General features: G+C 36.2%; 1 protein-coding gene across 2 annotated transcripts in view; it reads left to right on the plus strand.

The window, feature by feature from the left end:
- The window catches only part of BMP2K (BMP2 inducible kinase), a 122,307-nt gene that overhangs the window by 79,606 nt on the left and 16,479 nt on the right, over positions 1–26,222 (plus strand). Inside the window, exons 8-15 of one of the 2 annotated variants that reach the window (XM_088836415.1) lie at positions 1,146–1,249; positions 4,324–4,403; positions 8,689–8,849; positions 13,484–13,668; positions 14,748–14,846; positions 15,619–15,803; positions 16,588–16,745; positions 23,183–23,293. In XM_088836415.1, coding sequence (XP_088692541.1) covers positions 1,146–1,249; positions 4,324–4,403; positions 8,689–8,849; positions 13,484–13,668; positions 14,748–14,846; positions 15,619–15,803; positions 16,588–16,745; positions 23,183–23,293 — 1,083 coding nt within the window. The remainder of the gene's footprint in view (positions 1–1,145; positions 1,250–4,323; positions 4,404–8,688; positions 8,850–13,483; positions 13,669–14,747; positions 14,847–15,618; positions 15,804–16,587; positions 16,746–23,182; positions 23,294–26,222) is intronic. The other variant, XM_088836416.1, reaches the window with a different exon arrangement.

Consider the following 26,222-nt stretch of genomic DNA (forward strand, 5'->3'; position numbering starts at 1 on the left):
GAATATAATAAAACTGAGTTCAAAATCTGCCAAATAAATTGTTTGTGCTTAGCGTCACTTGCCATACAACCATATTTTTAACCAAGTTAACTTATCATGCTGTCGGAGATGTATTACACATTATTTGTTCAAATATTACTTATGATTGAAAGGAGGATTTAATTTTGATTTGTAATGTTACTTATGATTTAAAGGAGGATTTAATTTTGATTTGTAATATTAAGGTAGTTATTTATATACTTTTATCTCTGAACATAATTTTGTTAGCAAATTTCAGAATATTGTCAAATTAATGCTGTAAATTTTACATCGCAAATAGGTTTAAAAATGACTTGAACATGATAAGAATTTAATCAATGAAGCAGAGTTAGAACATGAAGAATGCCATAACAAAATATGGTTTTTTCATGTATAGGATGGATTATAAATGTCGGCCTTCTTGTGAAACTGTAATTTAACAAGTAGTTCAAGAAATGTAGTGGCCAATTTGGTTAGAAAAAAGGTCAGGCCTTTCAAGCAGTGCTGTAGGATTGGTGTGAAAACTGTTCATAATAGAACCATAAAACTTTGCTTGGATTTCTAAATGTGTTGTGGATAGCATATTGAAATACAGAACTATGATGAATATTGCTGTCATCAGTGTGGGAAGAAAACGTGTTTTAAGAATACTATAGTGCCAATCCTGTTCTACTTCCCTGTACTACTTTGTTAAATAGATTGTAATGCATACAGTTTAGTCTTCTCTTCATAATTCAGAAGCCCTTAAAAATTAATAGATATCTAAAAATATTAGTAGATGCATAAAGATTATTTTAGATAATAGTGAAAATAAGGACCCCTACTATAGTCCAGAAATTTTCTTGAATAATTCCCCAGTGCTGACTAAACTCACATTTTGTTTTGTGCCGGAGTCTCAGAAGAATATTCATATTTGTAATTCATGCTTTCAGTACCGACCTGTCCTAGGACTCATTTATTGTTAGCTTGGGATAATGTATAAAATAAGTTTCGTATTTTCTATAAACATTCCCAAAGTTTACTGGAAGCATCACTAATCGTAGAATGGAAGTAGATATCTTTTTAATGTGCCTCTAATTGCTTCTGTGTTCAATGAAACTTCTTAACATTTTGATTTATTCTTGCAGGGTTCATGCTTGAACCAGATCCAGAGCGGAGACCTGATATATTTCAAGTGTCATATTTTGCATTTAAATTTGCCAAAAAGGATTGTCCAGTCTCAAACATCAGTGTAAGTAGTTTTTGTATTATAAGTATCATAAGTATATATGAATTTAAAATCCATTTCATCAAGTGTGGGTATATATACTTTCAAAGTCACTTGTTTCATGACAAGTGATCTAATGGTATATTTGTAATTAATATTTTTGATGAAAAGCTGCAGATACAAAGTATATGTGCTGGGGTGCTCTGGGGATCTATGGTGGACTTGATGGCACTGCAAGACACTTTACATCATTGAGGGGATCACAGTGACATCTCTGAAATAGCAGACTATTATTAAGTTAACTATTGAAAAAGCAGGACTGTTAGATTTTTGGGGAGCATGGTGGGGCCAGAGGTGTCATGAGAAATGGCTGAGGTACTCAGTATTCTGTAAACTGAGAAAGTTTGGTTGCCCTTGGTGTACAGAGCATAGGCATTATAAATGGAGAGAAGTAGGTTCAGTGCCACAGGACTGGAAAAGGTCAGTCTTCATCCCAATCCCAAAGGAAGGCGATGCCAAAGAATGTTCAGACTTCCACACAATTGCACTCAGCTCACATGCTAGCGAAGTAATGCTCAAAGTTCTCCAAGCCAGGCTTCAATAGTACGTGAACCGTGAACTTCCAGATGTTCAAGCAGGTTTTAGAAAAGGCAGAGGCACCAGAGATCAAATTGCCAACATACGCTGGATCATGGAGAAAGAGAGAGAGTTCCAGAAAAACATCTACTTTGGCTCTATTGACTTCACCAAAGCCTTTGACTGTGTGGATCACAGCAAACTGTGGAAAAATTCTCAAAGAGATGGGAATACCAGATCACCTTACCTGCCTCCTGAGAAATCTGTATGCAGGTCAAGAAGTAACAGTTAGAACTGGACAAGGAACAACTGACTGGTTCCAAATTGAAAAAGGAGTACATCGAGGCTGTATATTGTCACCCTGCTTATTTAACTTCTGTGCAGGGTACATCGTGTGAAATGCTAGCTGGATGAAGCACACGCTGGATTCAAGACTGCCAGGAGAAATACCAGTAACCTCAAATATTCAGATGACACCACCCTTTTGGCAGAAAGCAAAGAGGAACTAAAAGAGCCTCTTGATGAAAGTGAAAGAGGAGAGAGAAAAAGCTGGCTTAAAACTCAACATTCAGAAGACTAAGATCATGGGATCCGGTCGTATCACTTCATGGCAAACAGTTGGGGAAACAATGGAAACAGTGAGAGACTATTTTCATGGGCTCCAAAATCACTGCAAATGGTGACTGCAGCCATGAAATTAAAAGATGCTTACTCCTTGGAAGAAAAGCTATGACCAAGCTAGACAGCATATTAAAAAGCAGAGACATTACTTTGCCAACAAAGGTCTGTCTAGTCAAAGCTATGGTTTTTCCAGTAGTCATGTATGGTTTTGAGAGTTGGACCATAAAGAAAACCAAGTGCAGAAGAATTGATGCTTTTGAACTGTGGTGTTGGAGAAGACTTGAGAGTCCCTTGGACTGCATGATCAAACCAGTCCATCCTAAAGGAAATCAGTTCTAACTACTCATTGGAAGAACAGATGCTGAAGCTCCATGCTGTGACCACCTGATGTGAAGAACTGACTCATTGGAAAAGACCCTGATGCTAGGCAAGATTGAAGGCAGGAGGAGAAGGGGACAGCAGAGGACGAGATGGTTGGATGGCATCACCGACTCTATGGACATGAGTTTGAGCAAGTTCCAGGAGCTGGTGATGGACAGGGAGGCCTGGCGTGCTGCAGTTCATTGGATCACCAAGTCAGACGCGACTGAAGGACTGAACTGAGCTGGGCTCGGTTGTCTTTTTCAGTGACTGGTTTTGTATATTTTGGGAAGTTTAATGTTTGTTACTTTTTCTATAAAACAAGGATGGTAATTATGAAGATTAGAAATAATAACTGTAAAACCCAATGTGTAGTTCAGGGAAGATGTATGATAGTTGATACGATTAAAAGGCTCTGAATTTTATCTGTTGTCTGCACCCTGTACTTAACTATATTGGATTAACAGTATGTTTCAAGTCTGCTAACTTTAATAAAGGTGTAGAATCAAACACTGATTTTTAAGCTGTTTTCAACTTGAGTGGCCTGACTTTTTCTTATGGGTTTCCTTTTTGTATAACTTAATCCACTTCAGTAAGAAAAAAGAAGGAATTTGGTGCCTTTCCCTTTCGTTTTTTGAAGCTCTTGTTGCTGCTAAGTCACTTCAGTTGTGTCCGACTCTGTGCGACCCCATAGACGGCAGCCCACCAGGCTCCCCTGTCCCTGGGATTCTCCAGGCAGGAACATTGGAGTGGGTTGCCATTTCCTTCTCCAGTGTGTGAAAGTGAAAAGTGAAAGTGAAGTTGCTCAGTCATGTCCGACCCTTAGCGACCCCACGGACTGCAGCCTACCAGGCTCCTCCATCCATGGGATTTTCCAGGCAAGAGTACTGGAGTGGGGTGCCATTTGTCAGTGTAATATATTCTTGGTTGAAGCTGAAAGTCATTGCTCACATTCTGGTAATGAATTTTATTTGACATTTGCCTGGATTTTTAGCTTTTCACTCTGCAAACATTTATTGAATAGTTACTGTGACATTTTTTGAGTCATTATTGTAAACTTAACACTAGAGAGTTTACACTAGAGAGCAGAAGCAAATGAGTGAAGCCTCTGCTGTTGTTTCCTGGACTTGACAAGCAATGTCATGAAAATTACCTTCAGTCTGTAAAACAACACTTTATTCATGTACTTGGTGTTTGCTTCTTTTTCCAGTGTGTAAAATAGTCATTGTGTGATCCTTTATACCCCAGATTTGCCCATTTGTAAAGTGGGTATAATACATATATATATTATCTAATATAATATTGTTCTGTTTATTTTCCAAGGGTTTCTCTGGAACACAAATAAGAAAGTGACACTTGTGTGTAACACATAGTGATATTTGCGGATTAGATTGGCAAATATGTGTCAACAACTTGTACAAGGTGAAGAGGTGAAGAAATACTTTCTCACAGACAGTGCTCTTAAGACTATAGTGTTTCAATAAAACTTTCTGCAATTGAAATGAAAACTAAAATGAAAAGTTTTATTTTTTTCTTCCAAGAATTCTCCTATTCCTTCAACTCTTCCTGAACCGATGACTGCTAGTGAAGCAGCTTCTAGGAAAAGCCAAATAAAAGCCAGGTAGGCAAAGCTATGCTGAAATTTGAAAAGCCATTTATTAAAAAAAAGAGGGAGGGGATAGTACTCATTTTCAATCCTATCAGATGTCATTGATTAAATAACATCTTCACCCACAAAAAATACTGTATTTCTTACTGCATGTAGTATGATGTCGAGACGGCAAGTTCAAAATAAGCTTTTTTGTATGAGATGATAGGGTTTGACAGTAGTTGCACTTGAACTGCTCCCTCTGCACCTTGATGAAGTGATTGTGTAACTGGTGATGTTACATTGGGTCATCTTATAGGTGGGTCTTATTGTTATTTCATCACATGACAACTAATTTATGAAATATTATGTTTTATTTGTAATGACCTTTTATTGATTTACGGAAAGAAGAACTGTATGTAATTTACAATGAATAGTTACAGTGGCAACATTTTTAAGACCAATAGAGGAATATTTGTTGTTGTTCAGTCTCTCAGTTGTGTCTGACTCTTTGAGACCCGTGGAATATTACAGTGTTTTAAATAGTTTTCTAGTATTCACTACATTAGTGTTTGATCCAGATTATGTAGATTAAGGCTTAAATTTGAGTAATGGTTGAATTAATGATAACTTTTTCTCTTCATGCGTTTTTTTTTGAGTTTAAAAGTGAATAGACAGGACTGCATTTTAGATTATCAGACAGGTATAGTTTTATATTTGGGGAGATTTCTTGATCACAGCTGTTTTCTGTATTTCACTTATGCAAAGTATTTTGACATGAAATACATAAAGCCATTTGTCACACACTTGTTATATGCAGGATATAGATATGGAGAACACAAAGAAAAAGAAGCAGTGTATTTCTAAGGAGTTCATATTCAATTGAAGATACACCAGCGAACAGTTAACAACTTGCAGGTGATCAGGCAGCTGTGAGAACGGAGGAAGGGAAAGACTGGGCACCAAGGACAGGAGCACGGGGGAATCCTTTCTCTGGGGGTGGGAGTTGCTGCACTCTTTCTTGAAGGATGAATAGTCTAGTCACTTGGAGTGATGGGTAGGGAGCTATGACAGGCAGATCTTTCAGGTGAGAACAGCCTCTGTGAAACTGTGAGACTGGAGCATAAGAAGGGCACATCTACAGGAGGTTGGGAAATGAAGCTGAGGAGGTAGGTGAATGTCAGTCATGAGCAACTTTATTCTGTGTCATGCTGAGAAATTTGGATTTTGGCTTTTAGGCAGGTGAATTTTCAACCTTGTAGTCAGTTTGCTATTTGGAACTTGGTTGTGAGATGTGTTAGAAATAATCTGCTATTTGTAAATTGTTCAAATATCAATTGGGAATTACTTAATTTAAAAAAAATATAGCATCACTCTAAAACTATTATCTTCATTCATTTGAATTTAAAATACTCTTGAGTAAGAGACAAAGGAGTAAAGTTACATCTAACTTGCAAGGGATCCAGCATGACTGACTGTCTTACTCATGATATAGCTGGAGTTAACAGCTGCTGTTATAGTTGAATGGTCATTATGAATTATTGTCAGACTTGTCAGCTAGTTTTGTTGTTGTCTTTTAAAATAATTATTTAGTCAGTGATTAAATTTTTAAGTAAGTATAAATTTTTTAAAAAGCGTGAGTCAGTTGAAAAATAATGTTTTGAATGTCTTTTCACCATGACACAAGCTATAGCTATATACTTATAAACAAATGAAATAGTTAACAAAAATTCACAGTGCTATTCATAGTATGTTAAACTATATTATGTATATTAAATAATAGGGTTCATTGATCCTTACTGGTCAATAATATAAATTTACTTTTTATTGCTAGTACCAGTAAAGAACTTGAAAAATTATAAATGATAAAAAAATTAGTCTTTTTTTTCCTATGTGAAAGGCATATTTCAAATGGGGGGAAGGGGAATCTTTAAATAGCCAGTATCATTATTTACATGTTTTAAAACTTTTATGAATATTATCTGTCTGCCCTACCTTCAATCTGTGAACTTTTTGTTTTACTTCTTTAAAGTTCCCTTCCACCCCCCAAAATTTGCATCTGCTCTTGGGACTGTTAAACATGTGAAATTTAGGTGATTTTTATCTTCAAGATGGCAGGGTTGAGAATCATTGTCCTGGCAGATGGAAACACTGAAGGATTTTAAGAGAAGAGAGAGTTTATATTTTAGGAAGATTGTTCAGGTTAGCAGGAAAGAAAAGAAAGCAAAACAAAAAAATCAGCTCTGTGTCGGCTACAGCAGTGCGAATGAGGTTGTAGAGCAGTGTTGATACCAGTAATTACTCAGTTTTTCATTTCAGTTAAATTTGTATTTTCACTTTGCCTAATTCATCCCGGCATTTTCTTTCCATTTTTCAGAGGCTGCTTAATATCTTTTACTGTCTGATGAAGTTGTATTTATTTTTGTACCTCCAGTTCTCACCTGAGCCTTCTCTAGCCATGTTAGGTTAAAGGTAGAATAACGCCTCTGTCAAACTCTTGACATTACTTGTGTTAGTGCTAATTATTTTTCCTGTGTTTTATTGTCATGAACATGTGCCATATCTTCCTAGGTAGACTATAAATTCTTTGAAGACTGGGTACTGTCATGTTTGCAGGGTATCAGTAACAGTAATTGTATAATAGATATTGGTACATTAGGGAAATAAATTAGGCAATGCTAGACAAAACAATTGAGCCACCAGAGAAGTCTGCACAGCTTTTCGATGTGATTTTTAGAGGTTTGTTGTGCTTGTGTGTGTTGTGAATCCTCTATGGAGTGATTTATAATTAAATAAGAACAAGGCAGGATGAGGCTTTGCCTATACTACCCACTGAATAAAGAATGGTTAGTAGCAAAGTTGTAGTGATGTCATTCAGTCGTGTCCAACTCTTTGCGACCCCATGGACTGTAGCCTACCAGGTTCCTCCATCCATGGGATTTTCCAGGCAAGAGTACTGGAGTGGGTTGCCATTTCCTTCTCCAGGGGATCTTCCCGACCCAGGGATCGAACCCAGGTCTCCCGCATTGTAGGCGGACGTTTTACTGTCTGTATATAGTATTTCCCCCAGATTGCTTGAGTTTAGAGAATATAGCATGGGTTTTAGTGCCACATCCATAGTTTGAACTCAATAAATACTTGTTTAGATTAAATGAGATAATTAGTCATATGTACCTATGATCTTTTATTGCCTTAAATTTAGTTCAGTTTTCATTGTATCATCTGCATTCCATCTAAAACATAAATATTATTTTCAGAAAACTGCACATATGCAGTGTATTTCTATGATTTTCCAAAGTCTATTCAATTTCACTTCCTTTCTTTCTGAGAAGATAGTTGTTGACAGGGCTCCCTCTTGTGGTGTCTACAGATAGAGGCGAGAACTATACATCTGTGCAGTAGACAAATCTATAGATCTGTTATGGTAGACACGACTTTCTCTACATGCCGCAGATGTCTGCTTGATGAATCATACATATGGAGAAATTCTAAGTGTCAGATCATTTGACAACTTGTTAAAGAGATTTTATTGCAGTCCTTTTGTATATGTGCTGCCGAAGCGAGCACTATTGCAGTCCTTTTGAAAAGTGAACTTAGACCTATTAAAATGTATGAGTTTTTGAATTGAATTTATAAAAAGCAGAGTTGATAACTATGTAAGTTAAACATTTTTTGTGGCTTTGTTTGAAAGAGAAGTGTCTTCTCAGATTATACTTAGTGTCTTTTGATTTACATTTGATCACTCACATCTGTGACCTAAACTAGGTCCTAGTGTGAAAACTGTTCTATAATTTTCATTCAGTGTTTTAAGTCAAGCAAAGATAAAGATTCAAGAAGTTGAAGGTGAACCGGTAGCTCCACCTGTTAAAAGTTTTGGTTTCTTTTGTTTTATGTGTCCTAGGACGTATTCTTTTCTTTCTTAGGCCGAGAGTCTAAGCTAAGGAAGAGTGTTATTTGTTGTTTATTTTTATTTTTCTGACTGGTTTAGAAAGTTGGCCCTCAATTTTGTCTAAAACCTTACTGAGAAGGCTTCTGTGTGTTTATTTTATCTCCTTAAGAGCAATTCTGTACTCTTTCTACCAGCTTCAGTGGCAGACTATGAGTGGTGGAAGCAATCTGGTTTGAGGAAATTGGTTCATTTTATTTCATTTACTTCCTTATCTTTATTAACATTTAATACTTGATAATGAGACTTAGGAAGAAGCCAAGATCATCAATAATAATAAATATGCATCTGCTGAAATAGATGCTTCATAGAACAAATAGTAAATTAGAAATAATGCCAGTATTTGGAATGACATGTCTTCTTCTGTTGTAGAATAACAGACACCATTGGACCAACAGAAACCTCAATTGCACCAAGGCAAAGACCAAAGGCCAATTCTACTACTGCCACTCCCAGTGTTCTGACCATTCAAAGTTCAGCAACACCTGTTAAAGTCCCTGCTCCTGGTGAATTCGGTAATCACAGACCAAAAGGTAATACAGCCCTGCCACCCTCGTCCCCTTTATAGTTGATTTACATAAACTTTTTATGTCTTGGTTACCTAGCAGTGTAAATTATTGGCAGACTTATTGTGAAGCAGGTATATTACACAGTACTTTAAGAAACATAAGGCTACTAATGTGTAATAAACTCAGCTAATTATTTTCCTAATGTTCTTAGCAAAGGTAAGTTCAGTTCAGTTCAGTTCAGTCGCTCAGTCGTGTCCGACTCTCCGCGACCCCATGAATCACAGCACGCCAGGCCTCCCTGTCCATCACCAACTCCCGGAGTTCACTCAAACTCATGTCCACAGAGTCGGTGATGCCATCCAGCCATCTCATTCTCCGTCGTCCCCTTCTCCTCCCGCCCCCAACCTTTCCCGGCATCAGAGTCTTTTCCAGTGAGTCAACTCGTCGCATGAGGTGGCCAAAGTATTGCAGTTTCAGCTTTAGCATCAGTCCCTCCAATGAACATCCAGGATTGATCTCCTTTAGAATGGACTGGTTGGATCTCCTTGCAGTATAAGGGACTCTCAAGAGTCTTCTCCAACACCACAGTTCAAAAGCATCAAGTATGGTACAAAAACCTCACAACTTGCTCATCCATAGAGTCGTCATCAACTAGTAGGGTTCAAAGTTGATACTAAAGTTAAAGAGTATAGAAAATTCTGTATTGTATTGGAAAGGAGGAGTTTGAAACTCTAGCCTTACAAAGCATTTGTGTAAAATTGTTTTCAACTAGTATGTTTTAAGTTAGAATACTCTTAATGAGCTTCCCAGGTGGTGCCGTGGTAAAGAATCTGCTTGCCGATGCAGATGTGGATTCAGTCTCTGGGTTGGGAAGATCTGTTGGAGTAGGAGATGGAACCCACTGTGGTATCCTTGCCTGGAAAATTCCATGGACAGAGGAGCCTGAAAGGCTACAGTCCATGGGGTTGCAGAGTCGAGCATGACTAAATGACTGAGCACTCACACGCAGTGGTTAAAAACCCATATGTTGAGTCTCATGAACCTGAATTTCAGTCCTATATCTTCTGTTTTTTAGTAATAGGTGAAGTGAGGTTGCTCAGTCGTGTCCGATCCTTTGCGACCCCATGGACTGTAGCCTACCAGTCTCCTCCGTCCGTGGGATTTTTCAGGCAAGAGTACTGAAGTGGGTTGCCATTTCCTTCTCCAGGGGATCTTCCCAACCCAGAGATCGAACCTGGGTCTCCTGCATTGCAAGCAGATACTTTACCCTCTAAGCCACCAGGGAAGCCCCATATGTATTATGAAAATATAGGATTGTTGTGAAGATTAAATGACTGCTTACTGTAATGCCTGCCACATAATATGCCCTTCAGAAATGTTCACTCTTAACTACTATTACTACTATTAAGTAAAATATATGCTCAAGAAGACAGTATATTATCTGATGTAACATATGCCTGTGGTGATCAGGCATACCCGACGGAGGAATATTCTATGGAAAAGGGAAAAGAGGAAAGTATGAAGTCTTTATGTCTAATTCCTGTTTTACCATTTCTTAGCCTCACTGTTTTCTTCTGTAAAATGGGAAAACAACTATTCTGTTTTAAAGAGTAAATAACAAAGTATATTGTATCTTGGAAAATTCTGCTTCATAGTAAGCATTCAAGGTTAATTTCCCTTTTTATACCTTTCTGGGTTTGGGGATGCTATTATTCTTACCTATCATGTATTTCAGCCCTTCAGCCAGAGACCACTAGGAACACACTTATATTTGAATAAATTTTATTACTCAGATACCCTGGAAATCTGTGGGAGTATCTCACTAAGAAAGTGTCTGAAAAGACTTATGAAAGGGTTTGGGCTTGTTTTCAGTAATTTGAGGGAGGTAGGGGTATAATATCATTATATAGAAGGAGAGATGGAAAAACCTCATTTGGAAATGAAGCAGCATTCAGTCATATTGGTCAGGATTGAGAGAAGTTTGGTTATTTTTGTGGTTTGGACAGTGTTCCTGATTTTGCCAGTGTTGAGACATGATTATGGAGTGGGCTTGTCGTGATCCATCACTGTCACAGGATGACCTTGTCTGATGCTGGTGTTCTGTAAAACTGTTAACATCTATCAGGAGAATCCTCCATGCAGGGGTGTCAGGCCTGCCTCTCCTTGTCAGGGGCAGCACTTCTTCTTCTTACATGCTTTCAGTTTAATTAAGTTGGGGAAAAAACAACCTCCCCTTCCCCCCCCCCGTATGTATACATCTCTTAAGATTTCTTTTCCCATTAAATCTTGCATAAAAGTAACACATGAATAAAATTTTAAAAAATACTCATACAAAGCAGTAATATTCAGAAAACTGTAGATATTTCCATTCTTTTTCTTCCTAGAGTAGACTAGCAACAGTTGGTGTACCTCCTCCCAGTCCTTTTTATGTTTTTGCGTGTATAAACACAGATATAAATAATTCATGTTGGGTTAAACACAAATGTATTCATACTAGATACAGTTCTCTACAGCTTGATTTTTCTTAAACTTAATATGCTTTGGGGTGGCCTCCCAGGTGGCTCAGTGGTAAAGAATCTGCCTGCCAATACAGGAGACATGGGTTTGATTCCAGGATTGGGAAGATCCCCTGGAGAAGGAAATGGCAACCCACTCCAATATTCTTGCCTGGGAAATCCCATGGACAGAGGATCCTGGCCAACTACAGTCCATGGGGTCACAGAAGAGTAGGACATGACTTAGAGATTCAGTAGCAACAACAATAAACTTTGGAGAGCTATGCATAAATCTGTATGCATGGTGCATAGAGCTTCCTTGTATTTTTATAAACTCTTTCAAGAATAATTTAAAAGGAATATACATTTTCTTATAATTGTAAGATTTGTTGCTCAGTCATGTCCGACTCTTTGTGATCCCATGGACTGCAGCACACCAGGCTTCCCTGTCCTTTACTATCTCCCAGAGTTTGCTCAAACTCATGCTCATTGAGTCGGTTATTCCATTCAACTGTCTTGTCCTCTGTCGTCCCCTTCTCCTACCTTCAGTCTTTCCCAGCATCAGGGTCTTTTCTAATGAGTCGGCTCTTTGTATCAAGTGGCCAAACGTGCATACAGATTCCTTGTATTTTATAAACATTTTCAAAAATAATTAAACATGCATTTTCTTATAATTGGAAGAGTTAGAAATAGTCATAAAACTATCTTTAGAGATGTTATATTTAAGGCCTGTGGAGGTTTGAAGACATTAACATTGATGAGAAAGAGTTCTTCTCTTTCTCCTTGCGCGCTCCCTCCTTTTCCCCCTTAGGATTAAATAGTCACATTTGAATTTACAGTAACTTGTTGGAAGAGAATATAGAAATTATCGTATATTATATTTCCTCTTTTTAAGTTGTGTATTTCATCCTATTTTGGTTATTTCCGAAGTTTATTTGTAGGGTTTTCCTGTGGTACAGTTTATAAAGCTTATAAATAAATGCCTATTTAGGAGCCAGTGTTAGTAGATTTTCTACAGTAGCATTTATTGAACATCTGTTATATAAAAAGTTCTTTGGGGTGCTAAAATAAATAATAATAAAGAAGTCTTCACCCCATCTCTCAGGGGTACTAGTTAGGAAATAGCCATGTAAACAGTTAATGTGTGCAGTGCTGAGATAAATGTTATAAAACCAAGTAGAAGATTTAGATGAGAGAATAAGGAGGAGAGATTTGAGATAAATTTTAAAGATGACAACAGTTGCAATGCATGGAAACTGGCATTTTGGTTAGAGAATCCTGTCAGCAAACATGCAGACTCAGGATGGAGCATCATACAGTTGAGAAATGTGGAACATTTCAGACTGGCCTGGCTGGTGTGTCCATGGAGAGAGAGAAAGTGGAAAATGATGTGTTTCTGAGATAGTGACTTGTTCATGAGTTGTAACTGACAAAATTAACTTTCATGAGTATTTTGCTATAGTAAATAATCCATTTAGACTACATTCATATGGAAGTTTCTGTAAAATAAGGATATAAATGTCTTGGTTAATGACTACTGAAATGAGTGTTTTGAAATCCAACTGTTTTATTGAAATCATGAGTATTTTTAATTTTTACTCCATGAAATGGAGTATATTTGCTTTGCAGTGTTGTGTTTCTGCTGTGCAACAAAGTGAATCAGCTCTACCTATACACATATCACCCCTTTTTTAGACTTCCTTCTCATTCAGGTCACCACAGAACATTGAGTAGAGTTCCCTGTGCTATACAGTAGGTTCTCATTAGTTATCTGTTTTATACATAATAGTGTATATATGCGGAGAAGGCAATGGCAAGCCACTCCAGTACTCTTGCTTCGAAAATCCCATGGACGGAGGAGCCTGGTGGGCTGCAGTCCATGGGGTCGCTACGAGTCAGACATGACTGAGCTACTTCACTTTCCCTTTTCACTTTCGCATATTGGAGAAGGAAATGGCAACCCACTCCAGTGTTCTTGCCTGGAGAATCCCAGGGACGGGGGAGCATGATGGGCTGCCGTCTATGGGGTCACACAGAGTCGGACACGACTGAAGTGACTTAGCAGCAGCAGCAGTGTATATATGTCAGTTCCAATTTTCCTATCCATCCTACCCCCTTGAAATCATGATTATGTTAATGTAAGTTTTTGAAAACCTCTTTTAGGAGCACTGAAACCTGGAAATGGCCCTGAGACTTTACTGGGTCAGGGGCCCACTCAGCAGCCTCCACAGCAGCATCGAGTCCTTCAGCAGCTACAGCAGGGAGACTGGAGACTGCAGCAGCTTCATCTGCAGCATCGTCATCCTCACCAGCAGCAGCAGCTTCTTCAGGATGCTTATATGCAGCAGGTGATTCTGTTACTTGAGATACAGAAGTATCTGTATCTTTTGTATGTATAGCTTCTGTAGCTGTGAAATTCACACCAGTTGTAAATAACAGCTGTATCATGGATACATTGAATGTGGACTGAAGTAAATAGTTTGCTTAGTTTCCTGCTTATTAAAGAAAATGCATTTTATTTGCATTCTGTGCGATACTTAATGCTCTGTGGAAATAGGCTTCATTGTGGCTTTATGAAGCAAAGAATGTTCACCCAGTCATTTGGCACCACAAATAAGTACTGCAATTTATGATGAGTAGTATCTTTTGAGTTACATTTTGAGTTCATATATATATAGACTAATAATGTTGTTGAAAAGGTGATACTAGGCTTTCAGAGGTAGCGTTGTCTTGGGTTCTTGTTCTTAAAAAAATTTTTATGTTTTTCTTTTTTTGCCTGTGTTGGGGTATGTGTGTGTTATGTATGTGTGTAGGTGTATGAGGGTCGGCATTTGGAAGGGACATAGAAAAAAATGACCTTAAGTTCTATTCTGTCCTTTGCCTCATCAGAACCTGCAGATTTCTAGTGTCACTATTTTAAATTTAATGACTGTTATCATCCTTCCATTATTTTCTGAACTATTTTTGAGCCAGTTATATGCATGACACTTCTTATGGGTGTACTCGTGCTCTGCTCTTGACTGATAGACCCAGAGTGAAGAAGAGTTAAATAGGGGTGCCTTTGGATGGCCAGAAGATACAATTGAAGGGGAGACAGAGGAGAGTGGGAATTTACTGTTATAATTCGTGCACACAAATCACTTCAGGGGTCTTCATCAACTAGTAAATGGTTTTAGGTTTCTTCCAGACATGCTTAAACTGTGCTGGAAATTGCTTTAGTTGAATCTATTATGTTGCATTGATAATTTTGAAACCAGTTCCAATAAGCAGATGTAAGTTACAGTCACTTACTGATTATAGGTATTTCACATTAGTGTTTGACTCTTGAGTACCCAAGTCATTGTTATGGTAGGATCAGTACTTCAGAATAAAAGGCTCCAGAACAAAAAGGGCATGAGTAATATTGAATCTGTCTTTCAAATTGCAGTATCAGCATGCAGTGCAGCAGCAACAGATGCTTCAGCAGCAGTTGTTAATGCATTCGGTATATCAGCCACAGCCTTCTGCATCACAATATCCTGCAGTGGTAAGTGTTTCATAACTTTTAGAGGTTGCTGTTAGAGTATACACTCCAGTGTTGGAATTCACAGGGTGAATAGTATTTTCTAGAATTTAATAATTCAGAATTAACTCAAGTTAATTAATGAACATGTATTTTATCAAAGCCAGTTATGTGTGCTCAAGCAGTTTTGCTTTGGGTTTAAGCTGGATTTGGCAGATCATAATTGACTAATAGTATTTTTCTCTTATCTCATAGTATAAGGAGATGACTGTTTACCCAGGATATCTTGTCATATGTTTCTTTCATTTGACAAATGTCTAATGAATAAAAAAGAGTAAGAAAGGAAGGAAGCCCAAAGGAAAATTGCATTTGCTTCAGGGAATAGTTCGACCTTTTCTTTTAGCAACCACCATACCAAGTGACTTTAAACTACTGTATTGTTTTTTTCTTAAACTATTTAAAGGAGAATTTTTGAATCCTGCTAGGTGAGCCTAACTTTACAGTTTCGAGGTATAATTGACATAAGATTATGTTAGTTTCAGGTAGATAATGTAATAATTTGTTGTGTGTCTATGTTGCAAAATGATCACTACAGTAAGTCCAGTTAAACTTCATCTTAAATAGATTTATTTCACCTTGTTGTAGTGTTCTGTAGAAGCTGCTTCTTCAGATAAAGGTTTTTCCGGTTTCTGATTTGTTGCCAGTGTGAAAAGGAAGGAGTGAAGTGAATAGGTGCACTGCTGATGGTGCTTAGTGCCCTTGAGCGTGTTTTGTGTGATGGCATGTTTTGTTTCAGATGCAGCAGTATCAGCAGGCTTTCTTGCAGCAGCAGATGCTTGCTCAGCATCAGCAGTCTCAACCACAGGCATCACCAGAGTATCTCGCCTCCCCTCAAGAGTTCTCCCCAGCCTTAGTGTCCTACTCTTCATCACTTCCAGCTCAGGTTGGCTCCATGATGGACTCCTCTTATTGTACCAATAGGCAAGTATTTTTCCACTGAATACAAAGGAAATCATTGTGGGAGTGGGTGTTCATGGAGTGGAGTCATTTCATCAATTTAAGTGGCTCCTGAATTTAGAGCCCATCTTTTTGTTGAGTTCCCCCTTTTCTCTTACTCGTCCTCTCTTCTGTCTCTGTGCGTCTCTGTCCTGCTTTCCCTTTTCATCAGTTAATTCTGCTAACTGGTGTCTGCAAATACGGCTTAGCAACATCCAGCAGCATTTAAGGCTAAGAAAAGGAAAAGGAAAATTATTGTCAAAAGGAAAGCTATTGTGGTGTCTCAGCACAACCAGAACATAAAATCACTTTATTCAGCAGTGATTTTAGAGTGGTACTATTTGTTACGGCAACTGATTTTCACTTTAAGATTTATTCACTATGATAATAATAGTTAATATTTATTGAAGACTTATTAGATAGAATTAGAATATAGATATTCATGTATATATATTTATTTATGTTCTCTTTACATGTATTAAATCATTTAATCTTCTCAGTAACCCTATGAGGTAGATACTGCTTCTTCTGTTTCACAGATGAGGAAGTTGAGACCTACAGTGGTCAAGGAACTTGCCCAAGGGTGAACAGCTAGTGACCTTTATGGAGGTGATTCAAATCCCATGTGGTCCCTCTCCCAATGCATGTCTTATCTACCACCTCCATCATAATAAAATGATCTGCTTTATCAAGTATTTATAAAGTATGAACTAGGACACTTAAAATTTTTCAGTTATAATTTTTTTTCCTCTTTTAATTTTTACTCTAGGTCAATTGCTGGTAAAGAGGCAGTTGCAAATATGACAAATCAGAAGAACATCAGTAACCCACCTGATATGTCAGGGTGGAATCCTTTTGGAGAGGATAATTTCTCCAAGTTAACAGAAGAGGAACTGTTGGACAGAGAATTTGACCTTCTCAGATCAAGTAAGGGACACTTGAAGGCTTATTTTGCTTCACAGTAAAATAACAGCTCTATAATTATTCAGCAAGGCCAAAGACTGTTTTGGGATGGTAAAGAGAAAATTCTTTTTGCGCATTTGAGGGCAAAATTCAGGCCATCTTCTTTTACATAGGCTATCATACTATCTTGTGTGCATTAGAAATAAATTGCTTGATAGCAGCTATTAAACCTAAGATTACTGATAATATGTTAATTCCTAACACTTAAATACTTGCAGTATCTTTGAATGTTAATTCAGAAACCTCCAAAAAATGGAAAGTTAATGTTCAAATAAAAAGGGAGACATCAGTATCTTGCCTTACTAATCATTTTGCAGCTCTGTTTTCTTGCACACTCATTAGAAGATATTGTGGGTCTGAGATGCCCTTTGAAAGTGCCTGAAAGAAAACATGGGCTACTACATTATGTTAATGTTTTGTAATGCCCTTTGAATGAGTGGTGACATAAAAGGGCTGCTTTGTTATCCTGGTATGGCAAAAGTGAAATAAATTCTTTTCCATCTTAAATCAGATATCTCAATGTTTTTACTTGCAGTCATTGCCTTTTATTAAACTACCTAGTACATATGTCAGACCTCACCATACATATTTTAGAAATTATTTTTTGGAAAAGAGATGTGTGGAATGTTTGAAGAGCTTGCGAAACAGTAGCAAAACCTCACTCCTGAAATCTTAAGATAATTATCAGTTTTCTGAGTCTTGGGTGTGTGTGCGCATGAGTGCATGTGCCAGGTGTTTTTCCCATTTTGCATGTGAAAAGGTCATTAGTTACAGTTCCCAGTTTCTGTTTTGTTTTAGGTAACTGGCCTTATGAGAACATTTATTAGGTGAAGTACTTTGTTTCAAATTGATATATATTTTATGTTAAAGTTTATAATTGCCCTGAATTCATGTAAGAATAGTTGTTTGGAATTTAAATTTGTATTTTACTTATTGGTTATATGATTATAAAAAATTAAATTGATTAAATACAGATATGAAAATGAGTTCTGAGCCTTTAATAAAGGTTTGTTAACTTTGGTAAAACCAATCTTACATTTTTTTCATTAAAAAATTATTTTTAAACCACAACATTTTTTGTTTGGCATTTTTCCTACAATTTATGTTGAGTTGGCCAAAAAGCAAGGTTTTTAAAAAAGAAAAGTATCTCTTTCCTTTAGGGAGATGGTAGGGAGATAGAGGGGGTAACCAATCATTGTGATTTATAGGATTATTTTTAAAGCAAAAGATTAAATATTCATTTTAGTGTATTCTAACCAGGATAGTAATTAAGGTTTGCTAAATCAGTATTTTCTACTCTTTGGGTGAAAACTCCTCTCCACACTGTTTTAAAAAATAAATCAGTTTATGGAATGGGTCAAGTATTCACATTATTCTGTACCTTATAAAAATGTTATTCTAAGCTCCCTAGAATTTATGATGACACCAAGTGTTAGTTACTTTGCATAGGCAGGAATGGCATACAGATATTCATGTATACTTCATAAAAATTGGATTTAGCTTGTAAAACTGTGAACCAGCTATTTGCTTTCAAACTTTAAGGTCTGCTCACATGTGTAATTTGTGTATGTATTTGTACACACATGTGTATGCCAAAGAGAGTCAGAGTTCGCTGCAGTATTAGTTATGAAAAGATACTAGGTTCCAGATGAAAGTGCAGGAGGAACTTTATCTAAAGGTCAGACTTGGAAACAACTCAGCCATTTGGAAAACTGCCTAGATGGTCCCTGAGCTATTGAACTCATTGTCACAAGGATATTTACTTAAATTAGCACATAGCAGCAGAAAGCATGAATTCTTATACCTGGCCATGCCATTTAACTAGGTTTAACTCTGTAAAGTCACTTAACTGCTGTTCACTTGCTCATTTATAAACTGGTTATAATGATGCTTATCTCATAGGGTTGTGAAGAGGTTCAATAATGTCTTTCAAGAGTCTTGGCACTCCATAAATGCCACTTCCACTTTTCTTACCTTCTGTGTAAGTCTTTGGGGTCTTATTTCTGAGGTTATTTTTCTATAAAAAGCATTTTAAAATTATATCTAAACTGTCAGGTTTCTCAGCTGGCAATTAAAAAAAACAAATGGAAGGAGTTTTGTGGACAAACATGTTAACAGCAGAAGTAATTTATGACAGCATGGAAAGAGATTGAATACTTCAGGCAAGAATATTGGAGTGGGTTGCCATTCCCTTCTCCAGGGGATCTTCCCAGCCCAGGGATCTAACCCAGGTCTTCTGCATTGCACACAGATTCTTTACCAACTGAGCCACCAGGGAAGCTCTAATAATTGATAGTCACAGTAATGGGGTTCAAAAAAAGTGAAATGTCTTTAATAGTTTATGAAGAAATCAGTTATGTATAGAATATAGTTTAGAAAGATTTCCTCCCAGATTTGACTTAATTGTAAAGCTGAGTCATCGTTAGCATTCCTTTCACTCACAAACAATAAGGTATCTAATATTTGATCTACTTGATAAGATTTAAATTACACAGATGGATCTCTTCTAGAACCTTGAGTTTCAATACACTAATGGTGTAGTGAAAATTGATTATTGGTCATTACTGGTTGGTTCCTCTGTCTCTGTCAACATTTTCCAAATTGAAGAAATAAATTACCAATGAATTTGAAATGCCAAATTTATCTTTTTTATCAGCACAGATATTTATCAATAATTTTTCAAAGTCTTTTTAAAGATTTTTTATATTTGGCTTATGAAAGCTTTCCAGTGAGAAACTGAGTACTTTTATGTTTGGACCTTAAAAATACTGGCATTGCCCATATGATGATTGTTCAGAATAAAACATTGCCATTTGAAGTTTTATTTTTAAAATAGTATGTGTTTATTTATTTATTTATTTTTTAAAAAAGATTTACTGTTTAGGAAATACTCTATTTGTGTGTATTTTGCAGGCAGTAATCCTAAAATTTTGAGATATTAAAATTCTAAGATATTAGTAATTAAAAAACCCGTTTTTTAATCATTTTTAAGAAAATAGTGGAATCCAGCTGGCCAAGGGAGTTAACATATAAAATATGAGTCAAATTCTTCTTGTTTTTGCTTTCAGTATAACAATATTTATGGTTTGGAATTTTTAACCTGTTTCTATCTAAGACCAAAATATTATATTGAAATTAGGCATTATTAATAAAGCTAGTCTCAATATTTTTTTTAAATTTAAACTTGTATTTTTCATGGTCTTTTGTATCAAAGCATTCAGATTCATATGTTAACTTTAGAAATCTAATTGTCGTAATCTTTAATACATTAAGCACTAATTAGAATACGGGTGTTTACTTCGGGAAAATTTAACTTGCCTCTGAATAGTCGTGTATCTCTACACATTAATTAAAAGTAATACTTGATATATTTTCTTGTTTATGGATTTATTGTTTATTTCTGTTTAAAACTGCATCAAAATAACTAAAAGGAAGAGTCGAAGAAACTAAAGTCTGTGGCTCCTTTGCATATTTTACTGAGTGTGCATTTTTTTTCTCTGAAGCCACAGTATGAAATAGATATTAACGTCAGTATATAAAGTTAGTTTGTGGCAAAACATTAATTCTCACCATTTTAACCTGATTCAGACCTATTGCTGTTCTTTTAGGGCATAATAACAGAACTTTTCAGGCATATTAGAATGGTGTCAAAGAATCAGATGATGACTACTTTTAAACGTTATTCTTTAACCTTTTGGCTTTTCAAGCCATTATCCATTCATATAAGCTGTTGAATTAACTTTTTAGAGTATATTCATTTTCTGATGATATTATGGAATATAATTTGATTCTAAAATTTTAAAATTGTCTATTTTTGCCATCTGTATGTATTAAAATTCTTGAAAAATACTGTCTTCATTCAGCACAAATATTTTGGGAAGGCAGGAAGAGGTAAGTTACAAATCAAGCTTAAGTTTTACTCTAATGAAAACAATTCAGAAAAAGAAAAGTTCTTTGAAAATGGAGCTTAAATACATTTTAGGGGTGACTGTATTTGAAAAGTAACTCTGCATACCATTTCATTCATTTTTATTTATATGTAGTTGGTAATTAAAAGAATTAATATGCATATTTTTTATTTTGTGCCCTGGGATTCGGATTATCATGTGAACTTTAGAAATCTAAATGATTTAAAAAAAAGTCCTTCTTGGAAAAATTTATCCTATTTTGTGGAACAATGAGAACATGATTCACTTGATAGTTTATTCTGCTTCCTGTTTTGAAATAATTGGATACATGAACTTTGTACAGAACAGTATCTTCACATTTTTAATTATGGGGACCCCATATATAAAAAAATATCTTTTGTATTTTTTCATAGTACAAACAGCATTTGTTACTGATTTCCTGAATTAAGGATACAATGAATATTTTGAAAAAGAACATTTAAATTGAATTTTCATTGCTCTCCATTTCTATATTGGATTTGAAAATAACCTCTTGAGTTTTGAAAGTTTTATTTGTACATAAATCAGTTGTCAGGTTTGTTGCCTTAAAATATTAGTGTTTCATTCAAAATTTTAAGTAAAAATTTAAACAACCTGAAGTTTCATGTGGATATTAATAGAGTTAGTTTTAGCCATAAAACTGATAATTGTATCATAAAGGTGTTTCAAGGATCAGTTGTCCATAGCAATAATGAAGTATTTTCAAGATACCATAGACTCCAGGGCCTTGCCGTCTCAAACCTGCACTCCCTGGACCAGCAGTGTCCTGGCATCTGGGAACCTGTTGAATTGAGAATCTCAAGATCCATTGCAGAACCATCCAGTCCGATCTGCATTTTAACAACTCCCCAAGTGTTTAGAATGCACATTAAATTTGAGAAGCACTGTCCTAAGAGATTGCTGCTTTAACTTGAGTTTTTTTTTTACCTCACTCTGCAGTTACAAGTCTTTTTAGAGAGGTCTAATTCTATCTGGATTTTCCGTCCCCATCCTGCTACCCCTTAGAACTCACATGATATCAGCATAGTTTACCTGTGTGTGCATGTGTGTGTGCATGTGTGTGCGCTTGTGAGTGGGCGATTAGTCCTGGCTGACTGCTAACTCAGTGGACTGTAGCCCACCAGGCTCCTCTGTCCATGGAATTTTCCAGGCAAGAATACTGGAGTGGATTGCTCTTTGCTTCTCCAGGGGATCTTCCCGACCCAGGGATCGAATCCATGTCTCCTGCATCTCCTGCATTGGCAGGCAGATTCTTTACTGCTGAGCCACTTAGCCTGGGAAGAACCAGTTTACCCCCAGAATTCCTCAAACATGAGTAGTCCTGGGAATGCTTAAAATGTCTGTAAGGGTAGAATGGGTCTGATTATCAAGAATCAGAGGATAGAGACATTTTACAGAAATCCAGAAGTTGTCTACTGATAAAGTGCCTGCGTTGTGCAGAGTTTACGGGCAGGGAAAAATAATCACTACTAGGGAATCAGGATACACTAAATCTTCACACATACCAGACCTGCTCCTACCTTTGAGCCTCTGCTCTGGCACTTTCTCTGCCTGGTGTGTTCTTCCCCAGGAATCCACTTCCACCTCCTGGAAATCTTTTCTCACCAGGCACCTGTTAGCATCACTCCATTTCACTCTATTTATTACTGCAACCTGTGCCTGCTCCCTTATTTCCTTTTATCTTGCCCTACATATTTCTCTCTAGCTTTGCTTTTAAGTCTGTATTCCTCATGTTTCTTTCTTATTAGTCATTCTTCCATGCCAGCATGTAACCTCCATGAGGGCAGGAGTCTTCTTTTTGTTTTCTGTTGTACGCCCATGCTCTAGAACAGTGCCTGGCACATACTAGATGCTCAACTATTTATTGAATGGAAAAAATGAATTCTGTTAAGGCTTTTAATTTAGTAGAGAAATGTCTGTATATTTGTATGTATGAGGATGGTTTAACCAAGTAATACGACAAATGAACAGTAACACAAAATAAATTAACATACAGTGAATTACATTTTATTGTTATTGAAAAATATGATTTACCTTTTTTATGAATAAATGGCTATTTGTATTTTTTCTGTGTGTATTTTTAGAGAAAGCTTGCCAAATATGTCTCTGTTTAATAATTGGGGTTTAACTTCAGATATAATATGTTACAAGTTAAAGATAACTGTTGTTTAAATAAGTCAACCTAAGTTATGTTAGGTTAATTATATTTAGTGAAATCTAGCACTGTGATTATATTGTTAGACTTGGCTTTGTAGAAACAGATAATGTATTTAAACTCAGGACTACCTCCTAATACTTAAACAAATGAACTTTGAATCTCTTGAATATTTTTCAAGAAGGCTATTGCTTTGTTTAATTTTCACTTTTATTTGTACTGTGTGCCACTTTTCTTAAAATTTAAAGATCATTTTGTTTTTATTTTATTTTTTGTTTTGTTCATCTTATTTTTTGCAGACAGGCTCGAGGAAAGAGCATCCTCAGATAAGAATGTAGAGCCACTTTCTGCTCCATATAACCATCCTCCAGAGGATCCTTTTGGCTCTGTTCCTTTCATTTCTCACTCAGGCAAGTTACATATGTAACATCATCACTATCATTAAAAAAAACACACAAGAACTACAGTAGTTAACAAAGGCAAAAACCCTTATCATAAAATCGAAGTAGAAATCAGATGTTAGTTACAGAAAATAGAACAGAAAATTATTTTAGCCTCTAGCTATCCTAGTTTTCCTAATGTTATTTCCATTGGGTTATTTAATTTGTGCTTTTTGCTGACACCTAAAAATGCTGATTTGTGTAGTAGAATATTAACTGTTTCTTTCTACCTTTATCATTGGATACTATTTTCATGCATGAAAATATCTCCCCCTTTTATATACTTGAAATACTTTTAAAGACATTTTTATACTTAGTTTTTGCTTAAAAATCCTGTTTTCCTAGTTTATACATGCTCTCTTGTAGCTGCATTTTAAAAGTATTAGTGATTTTCTGTTTGTCACAACTTGTAACAAATTACCTATTCTTTTCTTCTTATTCCTTCTTTGATTTCAATCCAGAACTTAAATATTGTTATTATTCACCATTTAAGAATACTTGTAATAATATTTTCAAAGTAATTGCCTAGTTAACACTGTTGAAAATACAAGGATGGAATAGGATCCCACTTTGGCATAAATGGATTTGTGTGTATGGTTATATTATAGTGGAAAAACTGAGTTTAATCTTAGAGAAAGGAAGTGCAGTAGAAGAAATCACACTTTACCAGAAGGTAAAGATTTTGTTTAATATATTCAAGGTAATTGTCTACCATGTTCTTTGGTTCTGTTTTATTTCTCACTCAGGCAAGTTACATATGTGACTTCATCACTACAATTTAGAAAAATTCAAAGGAGAGAGAGCAATAAAAAAAGAAAAAACTTGAATATAAAACCAAAATAAGATATAGGTATTCAGGATTTCTGATAATGCACTGAGGCAGTGTTATGGCCTTTCAGATTTGGTTATCCAGAACACAACACAGTAACTAAGACTGTTTCCTGGAGGGTTTCTTTATCTTAAATTGGGGATGATATTAGATACTTGATGAGATTATTGAAAGGATTAAATGAGAGCATGTTTATAGAAAACACAAAGGTCCTCAGTGTTGGTTGCTGTTGTGGCTGTTATTGGTAGTGTTATTAAATAATATTTTTACAACTTACTACTGAATTCCAAAATCTTAGTGTTCAGTAAGTTTTGTAGCTGCTATCCAGCTAGTAGTAGTACAGGAGTTCCAGTAATAATAAGCTGATTAACTACTGAATGAAATCTTTTCATAAAGTGTAGACCCAGTGTATGAAGCTGTTCCCCCACCAAGGACAGTTTTAACAGTGCCATTTCTATTTTTATTAAAGCATTCACTACCAGTATTCAGTACAGTATACACATGTACTTATCTGTTAAAAGCATGGTATTTATTCCTGGTCTTGAAATGCACCCAGCTTTCCTTCTCCCTGAGACATCGTTGTTAGTTTGTATACTAACATGGGATGTGTGACTCTGTGAGTTACAGCCTGGACTATCTAATTTTAATAAACACCCTCAACTTCTGAAACATACAGAGATTGAACAATTCTGTCAATGAAATTGTACATTTCTTGTGTTGCATTTCATTTTTAATTAGATTTGGTGAACTTCCCTTACTCTCCCTAACCTTAACCTATCTCTTGGATCTTGTTATCTAATATGAAGTTAAATTGAATTTAAGGATGGGAAAGGTCACATTGTATATAGCAAATACTTATTGAAACATAAATTATTACAGATTGTCAGTCCAAATGCTGGATCATTATATAAACCATGATGAGGTGTATCGTTTATACCTTTCGAGTCTAGTGATTTTTTTTTTTTTAATTTTTTCCTTGAAATTGTTGTTGTTGTTCAGTTACTCATTCATATCTGACTTTGCGACCCCATGGACTGCAGCACGCCAGGCTTTCCTATCCATCACCAGCTCCTGGAGCTTGCTCAAACTCATGTCCATCTGGTTGGTGATGCCATCCAACCATCTCATCCTCTGTCATCCCCTTCTCCTACCTTCAATCTTTTCCCAGCATCAGGGTCTTTTCTAATGAGTCAGATCTTTGCATCAGGTGGTCAAAGTATTGGAGCTTTAGCATCAGTCCTTCCAATGGATATACAGGATTGATTTCCTTTAGGATTGACTGATTTTATCTCCTTGAAGTCCAAGGGACTCTCAAGAGTCTGCTTCAACAGCACAGTTCAAAACCATCAATTCTTTAGCACTTAGCCTTCTTTATGGTCCAACTCTCACATCCATACATGAACATTGGAAAAACCATAGCTTTGACTAGACGGACCTTTATTGGCAAAGTAATGTCTCTGCTTTTTAGTATGTTCTCTAGGTTTGTCATAGCTTTTTTTCCAAGGAGCAAGCGTTTTTTAATTTCATAGCTGATGCTCTTAATTTCTCCACATATGAATATGAGTTATGAAGTTATTCTATAATGAATAAGTATGAGCAACTTTTAAGAAATCAAGCACAGTCTTTTATTGTGAGCACTTCCTTGGAATGCTCCCTACCTTCAGGTTCTAATTAGAACTTGTAGATTCTACTGATTTTTGAAGATCAAGAATTTTTCTCTTCTAGAGTGTCAGCAGTGATTACTATTGTTGAATCCTACTGTATATACACAATGGAAACTGAGGTTCTGAAGCGGGGACAAGTGACTTGCCTAAAGTTGGTCAGTTTATAATCCAGCTCTGTCTGATGCTAAACTCTGTTCTGTAAAAATAGCAAAATGAAACTGTTCCATGACTTTTTTTTTTTAACCCGGTGTTCAGTATATATTCTGTTCTGTGTGAATTGTTCCACTTGTAGGTGGGTTTTTGATATATTGTGGAAAGGAGTGAACTCCATGTCCTAATTCTCCACCATCTTGATTTCCCAAGTGTCGAGTGTCTTGTTCTAAATAAAAACCTACAGTAAGAGGAG

Source organism: Moschus berezovskii, chromosome 5 (genome assembly GCF_049115385.1).
Source record: "Moschus berezovskii isolate FMDL1 chromosome 5, NW_MosBer_1.0, whole genome shotgun sequence".
Lineage (NCBI taxonomy): Eukaryota > Metazoa > Chordata > Mammalia > Artiodactyla > Moschidae > Moschus > Moschus berezovskii.